The 17,813-nt window shown below is 39.8% G+C and overlaps 1 protein-coding gene across 1 annotated transcript in view; it reads right to left on the bottom strand.

Annotated features, from left to right (window-relative positions):
• Positions 1-17,813, bottom strand: part of SVEP1 (sushi, von Willebrand factor type A, EGF and pentraxin domain containing 1) — a 120,469-nt gene that overhangs the window by 68,924 nt on the left and 33,732 nt on the right. Inside the window, exons 4-6 of the mRNA XM_032205963.1 lie at positions 8,353-8,511; positions 7,930-8,109; positions 3,734-3,913 (exon numbers count right to left, since the gene is read on the bottom strand). Of these exons, the coding sequence (XP_032061854.1) occupies positions 3,734-3,913; positions 7,930-8,109; positions 8,353-8,511 (519 nt within the window). The remainder of the gene's footprint in view (positions 1-3,733; positions 3,914-7,929; positions 8,110-8,352; positions 8,512-17,813) is intronic.

Here is a 17,813-nt window from a genome sequence, read left to right as displayed (position 1 = left end):
GATGAGAGACAGAAAAGGACACCATGCCATGAGCTGACCTGAGATCAGAGATATGGCATGTGATTTTGCCTACTGTACTTCAAACTGAGTGAAACTAGGATTGGTCTTGACTGTGTTCAGACCCAGATGCAAAGATTGAGGGTAACAATAAAAGGTAGCTTAACATCCCTCCAATGTTAAGAAGGGATGATGATTGCTTTGAGGCTTAGAATTGAGGTTTTGAACTGTTTTGTAACTAGAATTCAATACAAAATCTGAAGAATATTTGCACTGAAGTGTAAACTTCCAAACAATGCAATGTATGTAAACATGTCCAATTCTCACAGCCTTGTTCAGTTTTGAGCTGTTGTTTTTACCATGTGAGACAAGGAGTATTATTTTTACTTCAAACATGCAGTCATTAACAAACAGGACAAAAATGTTTATCACATTAATTCCGATAAGCAGAATTTCAGGAGTGATTCTTCCAACAGGTAATGAACAAAGACACAAGAAAAATGCTTCATTGACTATAGCAAATGAGAAGAACTGTAACTCTTTAGCTATTTGGTGAAGAAAGCAGGAAAGTTTCTACACAAAGGCACACACACAGAACAAAACAACACAGCTACAGAAGGCAAAGCTCTGTTCATCTCTTAGCGATGGTTTAATGACACAGAAGTGATTCACATTCAAAACAGTACATATCCCTTTTCTTTCCCAAAGAAGGGGTATATATTCTCCCCAAATATGCAGCAGTCACTGAAAACTGGTTCTTCTGCATGAAACAAATCTTAAATACTCTAAGCATTTTAAGTATTTCCTGTCCTCTAAACTCGCAATACTGAAAATGTGTCTAAGTCTAAGCAATTAATAACTGCAACAGGCTGCAGCTTCAGAACAGATATTTCAACAGGCTGCAAAGATTGTAAATGTTAACACATTCACTGCAGGTAGATGCTTTTGGCTGTGAAATGCAGAACAGCTCCATCAGAAAAAAAATAAAATCTAACCTTTGGTTGGTCACCATGGAAGGATACTGACAAATAGAAGAAAGATCACGAACTGGAAAAAAACAATGTCTGAAAGGACAAGCTAAAAGCATTAAGATGAATGGTACTCAGGGAATAAGTAGAAGAAAGGCTGTAAAAGGCACAGTGTAGGAAAAAGAAAACTACAGCTCTTGGCTAAGTGGTAACAGTCCTGATAAAGATGTTTCCAAGTATACTAGCAAGACCCTAGCAGAGCACAATCCTGAAATATCAGACAAAGTTTCAGGATAACCTTTGGCATATCTAGCCACAGGGAATCTGTTTAAAGTGGGACAGGTTTTTACCAGAAACAAACAAACAAACAAACAAATAAGCTGTATTATTGTTGTTTGGCTTTTTTAATTGTGCTCAGTTACATGGTCTGATAAAGCTGACCAGGAAGTCCGGACTCTGAGGAACAGTGATGGTATCTTTCAGGGTCACTTCCAACCTGGGCTGGTCTATGATTCTAAGAGACCAAGATGATTCAATACAGTAACTAACAAATAGATTACCAAGCAAATCACGCTTCCTTCCTTCAACCCCTTTACAAAGACATTTCAGGGAAAGTTATCGGTCAACTGCTATTAGAATTGTGGAGTACTAATTTTTTTAACACTAGATGGCATCAACACCCTGGATGGCATCCGGATTTTATCTTTCTTCATGAACACTTGAACAAAGCAAGGGGAACGGTATCCTGCAAAGTTCATTAATTTTAATGTGCTTAATATTAGGCCTTCATCACAGGGTGAAGAAACACAAGAACATGACTGAGGAAATATATTTTTTTCAATTTGGACAGAAGATAAAGCCTTTCCTTTTAGCAAGTATTTCGTTTTTAAGCAGTCTGTAATGTAATGCAACCTACGCAAAGCTAACTAATTGCAAACACCATGAAAAAAAAAAAAAGACTTAAAAATACATGCAAATAGCAAATAAACATTAACTTCCACTCTCTTGGAAAAAAACGTATATGAAACAGACCTCACAGAAGTGCCTGTAAACAATCCAGATTATGTGATGACACTGTGGCAATTATGTTTACAGATGGTTGTAGTACAGTCTTACAGAGCTAACTTTTAAATCTGGTAAACTTTGCATTGATGTCCACTCAAACTGGAAAGCACTCAGAAAAACAGCTACAAGTGTACCCTGCGATCCAAGAGATCTGTTCCAAGGCAGGAGACTGACCCTAATCCCACTTCATTTTGTCAACAGAAGGGTTGGAAATAGATAAGTTATTAACTACATATGCATAAATACACAAGGATTTTTGGTTTCTTTCATCCAGCAGATGACAAATAGTAGTTAGAAACTGCTTGGATTAAAAATAAATAGGGAACACTTCTATGATAATGATGAACGTTCTGAAAATGAGTACGAAGGATACGTTTTGAAGGGGACATGCTCTTAAGAGTCTCCTCGTTTATATCTTTCTCTGAATGAAACTCCACACACCAGTACTGAGAAGGAATCTCAGGAAGCCTGATGGCAGAGGCTGTTTCTAGCTCACATGTTTCCCTCTGGGACAACCAAAGCTTACTTTTATACTGGATTTTCAGATTCAGCAAAAATAAGCCATTGCCAAGGGTAATCCGGGCACGGAAGGAAAATTGCATGGTGTGAAGAAATCTGATACAGGGAAGAGATGGATTTTAATAATCAAAATGCTAAGCTAGGAAGGATGAGTTCAACTGATGAATATAGTTAATCTTCCAATTATAATCTTCCAACAGGATTTCAGGGTCCCTTCCTTTTGAAGTTAATTGAAGTTTTTACACTGACTTCAACAGAAGAGAGATTAGGATCTCTTAATGAACTCTCCTGATAAATTAATACTTTTTGATTTTAGAACACATATCTACAGTTAGAAATTTATTCTTGTCTCAAGCAAAGTCCACATCTTTAGGACTGTAGTTCAAAAATAGTCACAGGTTCAACCCAAATTACCCCGCCAGCATTACCCTAACTGGAGCCAGGTGGCATGTACTTAACTCAAGCTTTAGTCGGCACCAGATCAGCTTTTGAAATGTTGGACTTTTAAGCTTGTGCTCTTTTTCTTGCAGTCTAACCTCAGAAGTGTTTTAGCTGCTATTTCTTCCTCTTAAGCTTCTAAGTGAATTCAGTACCTGTCAGTAGTCTCGACTGGGTACGTCAGAAATCTACCATCCTTTATTTCTCTGTGTAACTGAAAGTGTCTGAACAGCAATATATGCCTACCTACTGCTGCACATTTGGTGTGACCTCTGAATTCTGCCTTAGTGTTTTGGTTCCTAATATTTCTCAACTTATTTCCTGCTGTGAGTTCATCACAAACAACAGCCACAGCTCTGTTTGGCACTCACAATGCCTGTCTGACACACCTGAGCCTTTAGCTTTAAGAGGGTAACTCAAACCTCTTTGTTCACAGTTAATCTGTGGTGTAAGTCTACAAGATGTGTGTTTCTTACAACTTATCACATCACAGTGACTCGCCAGATTCAACAACCTTTTGGCTATTGGTTGTCTGTGCTAGATCTGAATGTTAATCTTCCTGGTTATTCCATTTACAAATGGTTTCACCCCTCCCAAACTTTAAAATCTGTATGAAACACCCATAAACAAATTCTCACTCTCACCTTGGCTTCATCAGCTATTGAAATTGTTAGAGTTTCTCACTTATGACAGCACATCAGGAAAGGCTTTGCTCTGACATGAACAGAGTGCAACCAGATACCTACCCACACACTTTGGCTCCTTTGAATCCCACTGTGAGGTTCCCAGGCAGGTGAGTTTGGCATTTCCTTCTATTTCATAGCCTTCATTGCAGGTCAGTAAACATACTGTCTTATAGGAGACGTCAGCTGTTGAACAATTAATTTGACCATTTTCAGGAGCCCGAAGTTTGGGACATGTCCGAACTGCAAAGGGGGAAAAAAAAAGTTCACTCTGCAACACTGAGAACCCAGGGAGTAACTCTAGTCCTAAGGTTTTCAGGGATAGGGAAGGTACTGTTTTGTACACTAGTTACAGAAGTTGGAACAGAGTTAGGGATTAGGGCTGGAACGATTGATGCCTTCCTTTTCTTGAGAGAGTGTCTTATGTAACACGTATGAGGTTAGGAACACAATTCTACACCATCCTAAATTCTGATGTAAGATAGCAAATTCGTTATCCCCAGGAAAGTTCCCAACCTTTGGAGACATTTGGCACCAGGTAACCTATGCTAGTAAAGTCTATCAGCCTCCAGGATTGCATGCAAATGCAATCCTATGGAAAATTTTGGATCTTTCTTATGTTTCTAATTCCCCAGCTGTGCCTGACAGTTTGGGAAATTCCAAACTGCCAGTCTGGTATGGGCTGAGGGCATGCCAGGGAAGAAGCTAAGAGCTTAACAGAGCAGATGGCTGTGTCCCAGTGCTTGGGAACATCCTTAGGCACTCCTTAATTTATTGATGCAGGCACTGGTAAGGCCTCGATTTATTTTCTTTATCTCCCCTTCTCCTCTTCAGCCAGTACCTGGCTCTCTCCTTTCATCCCCTTGCTACCCTCTGTACATACACACCTTTGGGGTCACCTGCGTTGAACAGCTGAGCCATACACACCCATTGACTGGACATAATTATACGATGATGATGATAATATATATACATGACAGGGTGACAGCAAGCCGAAATGAGTAGATAGATGCCTGCTGAGGTTCTACCGTACCTTTCCCCTCAACAATGCCTCTCTTCTCTAACTAGCTGCTGATTTTCCAAAGCTATGGAAAACTTGTATCATTGAAAACCATCTTCAGGCAAGGCTGGAGGGTACTGGTTCAAAAGTTATTAGTGGGAGAAAAGCATACATAAAGGCAAACAGTGTGGCTGATCAAAAATGTAATCAAACAGGCTGCAGCTCCCTAAACTATTCTTTTCTCAGGACTATTTCTACAGCTTCTGTTGACCTTGCAGGCAGGGGGCAAGCTCTCACAATGTATGGCTTCAGAGCTGTGGATGGCTTCTCTGCTGCGGTAGGAATGCCAATTTTACCAAGTAAACCATCCTAGCTGCTGCTTGGTAGGAGGCAGACCACAAGCTCCTCTCCAAAGACACTTGAAAGTAAGCCAACTTGGCAACTTTCTCTCGTCTTCCCAGTAGTTGTTTACTGTGCATACTGATGAGACAAGACATGCCGGCAGCTGGACATGTGGACTGAACTGAGCACGATACTCCCTAAAACGAATAAAAGGGGAAATATGCTGACCTCTCCTTCAAATGAAATCATGTGTACACAAATGGCTATAACCACAAGCCCCTCAAAGCTGAAAAAAAAAAAATTTTCATTAAATAATGTTGTATGTGAACATAGCTATAGGAAATCTGAGTGAAAAAAAAAATCTGCAGGAATACCTAGGTATATTGGATATAAAAGAAAGAAAAAAAAGGCACTCAGATGCATCTGATACATCTTCGTATTACCACTGTCTCATCTTCACTCTTTAAAAATACTATTCCTCTCATGCACACATACAGACAGGCAGTCACTAGAGAGTGCATGAAAGAGTATAAAAAAGACCTTGAAATTTCCATCTTGCTAGTGACACTCAACACTTCTGAGCAGCTTTCTAATAAGCTGCACCTTAACTGCAGTGCAGTGAATAGGAATGACATTTTGCAGCTGAATCACATATGCTTCATGCAGAAGAGAATAGGCTTTCTCTTTCATTGTTTCTATGGAAGCATTTAGTAACCAACTTGTGGTACAAGGAAGCAAATACTACCAAGCCATGAAGCCCTGTGGTTATTATTGAGGAAGGCTGAATGAATTATGAGCACTGAGGAGGAGCACCTCAGCAATGTAATGTCTATGGAGAGTGCTTCCACCACTCGGTAAGCCTAGTCACCTCTTCTGACCACGCTAGCTGTACTCCCCAGTGCTCCTGCCTCCGCAGTGTTTATGTGTTCACTTTCTTTCAGAGTTTCAGTATGGCTCTGCTGGAAACTGGGAATTGAGCCCACATTATCCTGGTTATGTTTTCATGTCTTAAAACACAAATCCATCCTCTTGTCAATTAGGCACTTTCCATGACCAGTAAAAATTTCCTTAAAGTCAGGGAAAACAACAACAAAGGTATATTCTGCTTGTGCTGTGTTTTCTCCTAATACATTTATCAGGATTACATACACACTTCATAGGGCTTTTTATCATGGGTCACAGTTAATTGCAAGACATAACTGCATAAATTGCTTTCCAATAGCACAGCAGATTTTAGTTAGCAGAGCAATTGAGGAGTGTTTAATGTCAAAATCCAAAGCAGTGAGAAGGGATTTTCCTTTAAGGTCCCGTCCTAATTTATGTGATAAAATACCCCTGGGATTAACAAGACAGCTATAAACCGTGTCTTTGATCTTGCTCCCTTCCATAGTTCAAATGAATAGAGAGTAGCAGATCCAGCACATGTAAAGGTAGGATTTTTTAATATATATATATTTTTAATTGGAAGTCTTCAGGATGATGGAGGGGCACGAGAAAGGCAAAAATATATCCTTTCAATGTTTCAAATGAAATTGACTCAACATCAAGACAATACCTCGAAGCAGTTTTTTCCCTTACTTTTCCAAACAAAACCCCAGCTAAAGGAAGATCATGCACCTACACCCAGCAGGTGTATATTTTTAGTTGCTCTAGAAGCTTTCCCAAGTACTAGAGAGTTCCACCTGAGTAAAGACAGTGAAGATAAAGGATCCTTTATTTGTCATTGACTGCAGCTTTCTCCGCTTTTCTACACTACTGTGCAACAAAAGCTTTGACAGGCAGGAGCTATTCTCCAGTACCCAAGTCTACCTAAAGTGGTATGAATCTTCAACCTGTGTTTTGATCTCTTTGTTTTTGCCTTCTTAAGGCACCCTAGAGGTACAGGACAGCAGCTTATTTTTTATTTTAAGCTTATCCTTTCTGTCTTCTGTTACTGGAAGCTATATAAGAAGACAGTTTTCCCAGATTATCTGAAGAACAGCCCTTCAATGTAAGTAGAAGTGAACTGCTCTAAGAACGTCCCAAGGAACTGCACCTCAGATCCCTACTTTCAGAATCATCAGTTGCTGTTTCCTTAAGGGCTGCAGTGTTGGTAGTAGCATAAAGTGCTAAAGCCTCCAAGAACCTACTCCACTTCTTCCCCAAAATTCATGGCCAGGACAAGAGTTGTAGGAGGTGATTGCTTCTCATTTACTAGGTTCTGGTGTGCAGACCAATATCAAGTGTATGCAACTTGAGTTAAACATGTTAAACTATGAACTGTGGTTGTTGAGGAGATGAAGGCTGCTACTTGCTTTTTCAGGCCCTCCTTGGGGGAAATACCAGGCAGGACAGCATGAGGATGCACCTTCTTCTAAACAACCAAGAACCTCAGGCAAAAGCAAGTGATGAAAAAAAACAAACTGTCTTCCTACGTACTTGTAAGAGCTCTACAAATAAAGAATGCTTTTAAGCATGTTCTTTCCCATGTCTTCTCCCTTTCAATCTTTCTGTTTATTACTTTTCCAGCAGATGCTCCTTTACAGCAAACTCCTAGGATACTGTCAGTCGTTCCCCTGTGAAACTCCACTCAAAAATCTTCAGAGGACTACACTCAAGGCCTTCCTACTTTAATTCTTCATAAGAAGGAACTGTAAGCCAATGCCTGGCTATGTGAGAAGACTGATGGCCATTGTAAGACACTTGTGTGGCAAGGTCTTGCTATATGTTTGACTAACTACCTAGTAAATAATGCTCTACGTTCTCTTTTGTAGACATCCTCTTATCATTTTAGGAAGGAGGGAAACAGAATGACTGAGGTGACTCTTTCATCTAAGAGTGTCAGACCTGCACACCTAACCAGGGATCAATCAGAGTAAATCACTATTAAGAACAAACGATCCCAAAAGAAAATGACTTTTCAAGCACACATCCATACCTCTGCAAGTAGCCTCTGATCCAGACCACTGGCCATTTGGCTGACAAAGCCTGATGCTGCTTCCCACGAGATCAAATCCTGCTTTGCACCGGATCCCACAGGCCGCATTAAAGTAATTGTTGCAGACATTCTGGACAAAGTAACCATTTTCAGGGGGCTTCAGTTCAGGGCAGTGAACAACTAAATAATTAAACAACCACAACAGAGTTATCACACCAGCTGGAATGTAGCAGGCTACTGAAGGAAAACATTTTTTTTTTTCCATTTCCAATTCTAGTTGCACCTTGGTACTTCTGCTGTTTTGGAGAGACACACAAAATCTTGCATGCAATTTGACTTGTCTTTCAAAGACAAATAATGAAGCTGTCCCAGAACTGCATCATGGATTACAGGACCATTCAGTTTCTGGCTAGAAACACTTACCTTCACAGGTTTGTCCTATGACACGATATCCCTCCCGGCATGTACAGTCCTCAATGGAGGTGCTTCCTGGTGGAGAAGTATGATTCTCGTCGGGACAGGAGATGCAAGTACTGATTCCACCTGGTGAACCTTCAGGCTTGTATGTTCCTGGGGGACAAGCTGTTGAGCAAAATAAAACAAGAAGAAAAGAAGTTCAGGATACCACATTTCACAGCTTGTATTACCTCTCCAATGTGTTGCTTTACATTTTTTACATTCCTCCATCCTTCCTCATAGAGCCAGTCACTTAGGGAAGGAATGTTCTCAGCTTAAAGCCTGTAGAGTTGTACGGAGATGAACTAAAGCCCACTGAACCTGTTGAAGGTCTCTTTAATGTCTGATTGAGGACTGAGGTTAAGTCCATGAATTATCCTCTTCAACAGATGCACAGTCCCAGAAGACACCAGATTTCCACCGATAAAACCTGCACTGACCTCATGAAGACACTCCTGATTTACAGCTGTACAAAGTTACCTCGGACAAAATCCTAGCCTACAGAAGAACTACACCAAAATTTAATGCACACAAATTCTTAGCACCAAACTAGCCAAAGAAGCTCACAAATATGCCTGCCCTTGATTTACACATTATGATTTATAGATGATCTACACACTGCTTTCAGTAATGTATGAACCACAAACAATGAACCAATTAATCAAAGTAACTGCTCCCAGATGCTTTTCTATACATTTATATCCCATTTAACATTTGTAACTCTGTGTTACTCCAATGCACAAGCCTTAAAGAGATTTACAGATATCTTCAGAGACAGGGAAAATGCATACAGAAAAGTGACCTCTCACATGAGAATTTCAGATGGGTGGGATAAGTCTCTCTTTGTTCTGAATTCCATTATTCAGGAAATTACAATAATTATCTTTATTTATTTTACAAAACTGATGTGAGAACAGGAGAGTGACTATTTACCAGGTGCTAATAAAGTGAAGTGCTGACTGGTTAGATTGCCATTTGACACAGAACTCAAAGGTACTTGAGCTGAAAAACATATCTCCCGATGTAAAGTTCAGCAAATATTTTGAGGTTACTTACTAGTGAACCTCTCACTTCATTAATTTCATTGTCTATAAATTTTTCTAATGGGCATACGTTCACTTGCAGACTGCAGGTAAGTCAGTCTCTCATTTCCTGCCCTAAGTGCAGACACTTTTCACCGTCTGAGGAACCTCTGCATGGTACAGACAACTGGCAATGGACAGCTCCACAGCCATCAGGTGACTGAGCCTGACCATAAATGCCTTCAAGTGTCTTCTCCGTTATGTGGTAAGATGTAATCTGTCTCTAAAGTTAGTTTCTCCTGTTGAACTACATTTCCCAGATTTCAAAGATTATGGCATTATCAGTCTTGTATTTTGGTAGATATTGGACCAGCTATGTTTGTTTTGTAAACTATGTAACTATATGCTAAAATACTCTGACATTTGTCTTAGTAATGAAAACAGCATTCTGCTTTCTTGGCAACTGAAAAGGAAAAAAACAACAAAACCAACAACAACAAAAAACAGCCCCCCAAAACCAACAGAAACTCTAGCCTCCTTTTCCTCAACCCATCAAGGGAGATTCAACCATAATAAATCAAATTTTCTGAATGATGTCGTAAAGAACAACCTGTATGAACAGTTAGCACTTCTTTCCAAGAAAAGCATGGTGTTTTGCATGGCTTCCAGAGATAATATTTTTATTTCACTTTCAGAAAAATTTGCAGTTTTATTTTGAAGAAAGCAGTCATAGTGGTTACAAGTTAAGGGGTGACCATGAGCATTATAAATTGGCTTCAATGTTACAGATATGTATTTTAAATACACTTTTAAAAAAAGTACAAAAATGCCCCAAAAGTAAAGGGTATAAATAGAAGTGACAGCTTTTCAGGAGAAAAAAGGGAAAAGTATCCAAGCAGAATTAGAGCTGGGAATTCTTAAATTTTCTTCTGGGACTTTCAGTAAGGCATTTGCAAAAAAATCCCCTTCATACAGTTCACCTGTTCTTCCCCTCAAAGACATTCCTCTTGGACAGTTACTACTCTCCTCTCTTTGGTGCAGGCATCTTCTCCTTGCATACAATGATGCGTTTATCAGCAAGAGAAAGAACTTGTCAGGGAACCTCATCTGAAGAATACAAGTGGTCCCATTTGTGACTGATCGATCGCACATGCACCTCTCTGGGGTTGAGTAGTGCCAAATTGTCACAGAATTCTAGTTACCAGTCCGCACTCACCAACGTACCCTCTATACCCACAAAAACTGCCTGAAGATCACCTTTCTCCAGTGCTAATCTGTAAAAACAATTACATTTTTTATTAAAGGTTGCTTTCCCTTGCCAACAATACGATGGTGGAAAAAGGTTCAAAACAGTGTGTGGACGTTCCCCAGTGTAAACAAACATTGATCTGGCACCTTCAAGAATGACAAAAAAGGCAGGAATTTTAGAAATGTGGAAACAATTTTAACTGTATCAGCCATTAAAGGGAGAGGACACTCATGAAATGTGCAAATGTGCACATGCACATGCACGATATTCTCAACAAAAGATTTAAGTACTGCCTACATGGGAACCATGTTGTTCTTTGTCCAGAAGCAAGGGGAGGAACAAGAAATTGCCTTCTGTTTAATCTAATTCCCTCTTCAGACCAGAACAATGAGTACCGAGTAACAGCAGAGGATTACGTTTTTGTTACAGGAATGAAAGGCTATCTGGTAGCAGGGATTAGTGTGATAACTCAAACAGGCACACATCTTACACTTCCCAAGCACACAAAGACGGCTCACATTGAAGTTGCCATCAACAACAACCTGCTTTCAGAATATGGTGGACATTTGCCAACTATATGCATTTTCTATTGTGGTAATGTCAGCGCATTCATCTTCTCATAGGAAATGAGAACAAAATAATAAATGCTTACTGTAGCATGCCTCCTGCATTATCCTCCTCAGTTATGCTCTCCTGAGTTATACAACTAACTGAAAAAAAAAATAAGAAAATCCGGTACTGTTCTGTTCTGTTCTGTTTTGGAATATTATACGGCACGATGACTTAGGCTACCAATGCAACACACTTTATCTCTTTATATATCAAAAAATATATTCAGTTGCATGTAGAAGAGAATCAGTAGAAAGCAACTATGACATAGGCTTGCTAGAAACAAAAACCTACAGGGCAGGCATAAAAACATTTCAGTCAATGGAGGTGCACGGACAGTACAAAGATATGTGAAGGCATTGTGTGAAGCTGAACAATGGATGTGGAAGGTTTGGGAAATCCTCAAAAAATCAAAAGACAGATTTTCAAATTCAGTAGGAACTCTGCTCTGCCTGTATACAATAATGACTAGTTTGATATTTTAATCTTCAAGCAGGAATTTAACACTGTAAAAGTGACTACATAGAACGAGGTACATTTCAGAGCTTCACTGATCACTTAACATGAAGATCTAGTTTGGCTTTTTTTAAGCAGTGAATACTAAAACCAGAGACAAACTTAAGCCCACTGATATTGAACCCACAGAGTGGCAAGAAGACTCCAGCCAGGGTTTAAGCAGGTAGAGATCATATATTAAAGGGTCACAGTCTGTGACATGGGGTCATGATTCTTCCTCTGAATGTATGAGTAAAAATTTGAAGTGCAAATAATTTTGCCTTAAAAATGTAAATCTTTTAAAATCCTGGGAGAGCAGGCAAGCTCAATTTATTCTCCAATTATGCTAGTATGTCTAAGTCACTGAAATGGAATTATTCTTGATTTATCCCAGTGTAAGAGAGAGGAGAGTCAAACTCCAGGTATTTGAAAGATTAATTTGAGGGATTTCATATTTTTCTCAATGCATAATTTCTTCCACTAACTACATTTAGTAAGTAATCTCTGGCTTGAGCTGTTTTTTCCACCCTTCATGCTAATGAAGGATCCGATTAAGGATTTATCTTCAGCAGGATACGGCAGGAATCAGCCAGGCTATATCCTGCTCTCTCCCACATCAACCTGAGCTCTATTTGTATACACTATTGCTCTATTTTCTATATACTGTACTGACTGTAGTTGTAGTTCTCATTTTTCCCTGCATATGTAAAGCTTAAATGAAATGATACTCCGATGCAAATCACAAACACAAAAATGACTTTAGCTTAATCCCCGAACTTCCTAAGTGAAGAAAGCAAACCTAGTTTTCCAGTTCCATTGGTTGTATGCCACTGTAATTACTTTTATGACACTGTTTATACGGATAAGTATGAAGCGTAATGAAGTGCGGAATCAGCCCCAGAGTCAGAGTATACCATGAACATCTATTTTGATTTTGTTCTGCTGCTGTCTAATAAAAGTAATGCAATCATATGTCACAGGATCTCTCAACAGTGATCGCTGGATGTTTATACGATTTTTTTCCTGTTTCCTCCATTTTTGTTACTGAACATAGACAGGAGATTTTTGGTTATGTGGGCCTTTGACCTGGCACACAACGTCTTGCATTTTTATTCATTTTTTGGAAGCTATAGGGAAAATCCACTGTGTGCCTAGAATTACTTTTAATTACAGTCCACAACACCAGGACAACGTAAAACTCAAATTAACTCATGTTTACGCCTTTGGAGGAGAAGAACTTCAGCCTGAGCATGTGGGCCACCCCTCACTGCTTTACCTAATCTAAGATTCTTGTGCCCTGGTGATATCAAAATGAACATGAAAATTAAAAAAGTTGTCACCTTGACTTTCACTTATGAAATAAGTACTGTGGTAGCAATATTTGACATCATTTCTTTTTTAAACTTGGGTAGCATGATAAGGCCTCACTATAAAGCTTAGTTATTTTACTAAATAAAAGTCAAAACTTTCATGAAGAAGCAAGTATAAAGAATTCACAGTGTATCATCATGTGCTGAATCTTTCCACACTGGTATCTTCATCTCTCATCACGACTAAGTACTGTCTGACCCAGGCACAACCTCCATTAGAAGAAACAATGGGAACGAAGGGCTGTATGTCCCTTGACAATGGCCTGCCAAATAAAATATGCTTTACTAGGAAACGCATGGCGTCAGCTTAAGGCAGACAACGAAGGAAGGAGGTGCCTAGGGCTGCAATTCAACCTGCGTGGAGTGAATGGAGATCCCTGTTTCACACCAAACAGAATTCCTGATGCTTTCCCACCACCTGCTGCTGCAGCAGATCAGGTGTGGGATGTCTCACTGGACCAACACGTAGTGCTACCTGGCCCTCCATCCGTCCTCCAAAAACCATTCTGCTGCTGCTGCATTTTTGAGTGGCTCCTGCAAAGGGAGAACATGCATAACAAGGGAGGCATATGATGGGAGCCTTGACGGCACAGAACTCCCCAGTCCCCTGCCTTTTCCATATGTTTTGCAGTAATCTTTCTTGCCTGCTCTTGTAACCAAAGTATTCTGCAAACTCAGGGCACCAATGGCCAGAGATGTTGTCATTTTCAGGTCCGTTCTACTAAACCAAACAATAAACTAGGGTTGTGGATTTCTTTCCTTGTATTCAAAAATGTTTGGTTGGGCTACTATAAAAACAGACTTCTCTGGACATTGAAATGTACCTCTCTGAACCTGTATACTACGATCTTTAAGCTTGCTTCTCAAAGACTTACCATACCCTGCATCCCTGTCTTGGAGACTGGTCCTAGAAGTTGCAGCTTTTGTTTGTTTGTTTGTTTGTTTTTTCCTTTTTTCTTTTTTAATATCTTCCGTAAGAAAGGTATGTCAGATCAGGCACTTTGTGCCCACGAAGTGCATTTGGAAAGCTAATGAGTAATAAAAAATTGAAACCTTTGGCAGATATTGTAATCCACTCTTCTGCATTTTGCAACACGTATGATGTCAAAAAAAGGAAAAAAAAAAAAAAAAAGAGCCAGTAGCATGCTAGTATTACAAGAAATATGCAAGGAAGTGGCTTTAGTTAAACATTTGACATGTATGACTTGTACAAAGACTGCAAAAGAAAACCTTGTGCTTACCTTTAAGTGTAGGGATCAGAAAAGGATTTCTACTAAGTCTCAGTGTGTTCTCCAGCTCTAATACCTCCTGTTATCCTCAGCATGTGCTCTGCATTAATTTCAGACAGCTCTGAACCTGCTCATCCATCTGCTCTTTGTCAGTATTCCTTACACATCTCTTCTCATAGCAATGTGATTAGCAATTTAACAAGCTAGATGTCTTCTCTGTTCTCATTTGATGTATTTTGCTCCATCTCTTTATAAGATTTACAAATTTCCTCTCATTGAGGGAAGCAGGCTGAATCAAGTCCAAAGTTCAGCTACTTTTACACATCATACACAGGGAGCAGACAAGTTCACCCAAACCTTTTAATTGAGTTTAAGAGACATCAGAAATGCAATACTGCACTACCAAGTAGGCTGCAGCATCTGGAATGAAACTTTGTGATGATCTAGCTCTAGATCTTCAAGCACTTCAAACAGCCCTAACAAAGTTTCATCAGAAGTAACTTGTTCACAATAAAAATGAGAGTCTTGGATCCTCTCCCATAGGGCAAGAGAACTGGAAAGGCGCCTGAAAGAAAATGCAGTCCCTTGGGCTAGCATCCCATCTCAGCACCCTGACCATACAGAGCATGGGGGAATAATCTCCCTACTGAAGAATGAAAGCTCAAGAGCGATAGCACCTTGTAAAAGTTATGATGCTTACAAGGATCTACTTCCACAGGGAAGTCTGGCCCTGGGCCACAACAGTGCTGAGCATCCCTGCATAGGCTCAGGGTGAGCGTATTTAGATAGGATTACCTCAAAGCAATGTTTCTAACTGCAAGATATCCTACTGTAATAGCAGTAGTACCGAGAACATCTAGAAAATCCATTCTCATCCAGTTTAAAGACATTTTTAGATCAGAACAATTATCGTAAGTCAAAAGCAAAGTAAATTCATATTTGAAGAATACATGTGCATTGCAAGGACACAGCTATTAAAAGTGTTTTAAAACATTTTACGATCATAAAAATAAAACTGATTCCCTCCAAAGTTAAAAATAAAGACTGCCATATATACAGTAACAGTAACTTAGTTGTCTCAAAGCATGTGGCTTAGCCAGGAATACAAAAGAAAATCTTGATTCTGCCTTGCAACTTATCTTCAAAAAGAAGCCTACTTGTGCTTCATTCAAGCTACAAGTTCTCCAGATATATGAGACAACTTGTGCAATCTATGTAATTTTGCAAGAAATTCCATTTCACACACTTTCACAACAGAAAAGTCCATTTAATCTTTTTGGGAAACACTAGAACACTAGTGCATAGACACACTGCTGTGGTTTCTACAAACCCGTTCAGCAATGCAGGGTGCATTAACAGTCACTAATCAGCATGTGACATAACCTGTACTGAGGCAGCTCTGCTTTAGCTGTGGTAGAAGACAGCCTGCATTTAGTGAAGGGCCAAACCAAAACAATCTACAGAAGCAGAACTGTGAGCCTAAGCTTACAGAGGTAAGGTAAAGTTAATGGTGAAGCTTAGGAACTTTGCTGGTTAACTACAAACAGAAATGGCATTCATGTGCTAAAATAAAGCTCTTTTGGTCGAGATCTGAGTGGCATTTTAGACAGTTGTCACAAGTTTGCCATTTGTATAGACATCAAAGAAGTAGTCTTGGTGATGCATTTGGAGAGCACACACAAAGCCAAGTATGAATGTACCTATGAGGTATGGGTATCAGACCATGCCAGCTTCTGACTTACAGAACGTGGACACTGATCTATGTCCTCATGCCCTGCACATTTCTAACACGTATCATGATAAAAGCGAACAACAAACCCCAGAAGTACTAAAAAGTTGCTGGCAAACTGAATCAGTTGATTGTGTAAAGTTTACCATGTGAATTATTTATGAAATCATTTCTGTGCAAGTGATAATTTTGTGTCCAAAACTCTGCACACAATCAAACTTAAAAAGGGAGATAATAGCAGGTCTGAAAATGATTCACTCAGAACAGAGGCCTCTCTGGACATGGTCTTCACATAATCACAGACACACATTCCTCAGTAAAACTTTATCACTGCTGATGTGAGAGCACAGGCTACTGTAAGTGCCTGTTCTAAGTGCCCTGGTCTCTGGATAGCTTCCTACTATTTAAATTAATAAACATTGAAAAGGAACATTATCCTCCTGTCCTGGGTGCACTTATTTGCCATTTTGACGCATGTGCTATGAAGTTGTACCTTTGCTTTTCCAAGCTGTAAAGAAGTACAAACCAGCTGAAGTAAAGCAGGTTCTGTTAAAGGAAGAAGAAGAAAAAAACAAACAAGCAACAACAACAAAAAAATCACCACCACCAATAAAAACACACACACAAACAAACAAACAAACAAACAAAGAACCCCACATTTTATTTAATTTCTGCTACAAACAGGTGAGCAAATAACTGTTTCAGAGATGTAATAAATGTCTGGTTTGAAGGCACTGGAAGCCCAGTTCTTCCTAGGCTTGGTCTACCCATTAGACAATATATCAAATAAATCCTCTCTTCACTTTTTTGACAGAAAGGGTTTTGGGCCAGAAGGCAAAAAGGGATGATCAAGATACACTTGCAGATGGGGATTAAAATCAGATGCAGGGAGAAAAGTCACTCTATATTTTTGTTACCTTTCCTTGTCATTGTACCAATAAATTTATCAATCTATCACTTCCCTAATAAGGATTAATAAACAGGTATTAGGTGCCCAAAGGACCAAAATTAGGCTTAGACCAAACCCCGAGTGATAGTGGAAATATCAGAGCAGTGAAAAAGCTCTGCCTGGGATGCGTTACATTCTGCTCCGTTAACTTCTGCATGAGAAACACGCTGGAAAGCACGAAATAGTCTTCCTTTATGCACAACTGGGAAGAGGGAGCACTTGGAAACGGAGAAGCCTGACCTGGGGCTGTGGAAAAAAAAATGTTTCCTTAACAACTCCTGATGTGCTATACCCAGAAGAAGCTGAACCAAGCATCCACTCCAGTGCCTGCGGCTCGTGGGACATGCTGAAATCATCGCAGCTCAGCCAGCACTTGCTCAGCACAGCCTACGCTTTCTTCCAGAAGCAGAGAGCAAGAGTCTCATGTTACACGTTACAGGGCTAAACCAACAGATCACCTTCTCCCGGGATTTCTGAAAGGTAATTTTAACTAAAATAAGGGCTTGGGATTTAGACGCTGACAAAACATGCACCCCGGGCTTCCCAGAGCCGGTGTCTTTCTGTAGTGAAGAACACCCCTCGTGGTTAAAGATCCATTTCCACCGTGTTCACCTCCTGACAGTTTTGTGTTCAGTTATTCTTCAGACTTAAGAGGATGATTAAAATATGACTGCTCAAACTGAACAAGCCAACTGGCTTTCCTGAGAGCTGCAAGCTGCATAAGGAACCCAAGAGGAGCCAGAGACACCAAGTCCTCAGCTTTTCTCCTCATACAG

The sequence above is a fragment of the Aythya fuligula genome, chromosome Z, assembly GCF_009819795.1.
Source record: "Aythya fuligula isolate bAytFul2 chromosome Z, bAytFul2.pri, whole genome shotgun sequence".
NCBI lineage: Eukaryota > Metazoa > Chordata > Aves > Anseriformes > Anatidae > Aythya > Aythya fuligula.
The sequence above is the reverse complement of the archived record's forward strand: the minus strand, read 5'-3'. Positions and strand labels throughout refer to the sequence as shown.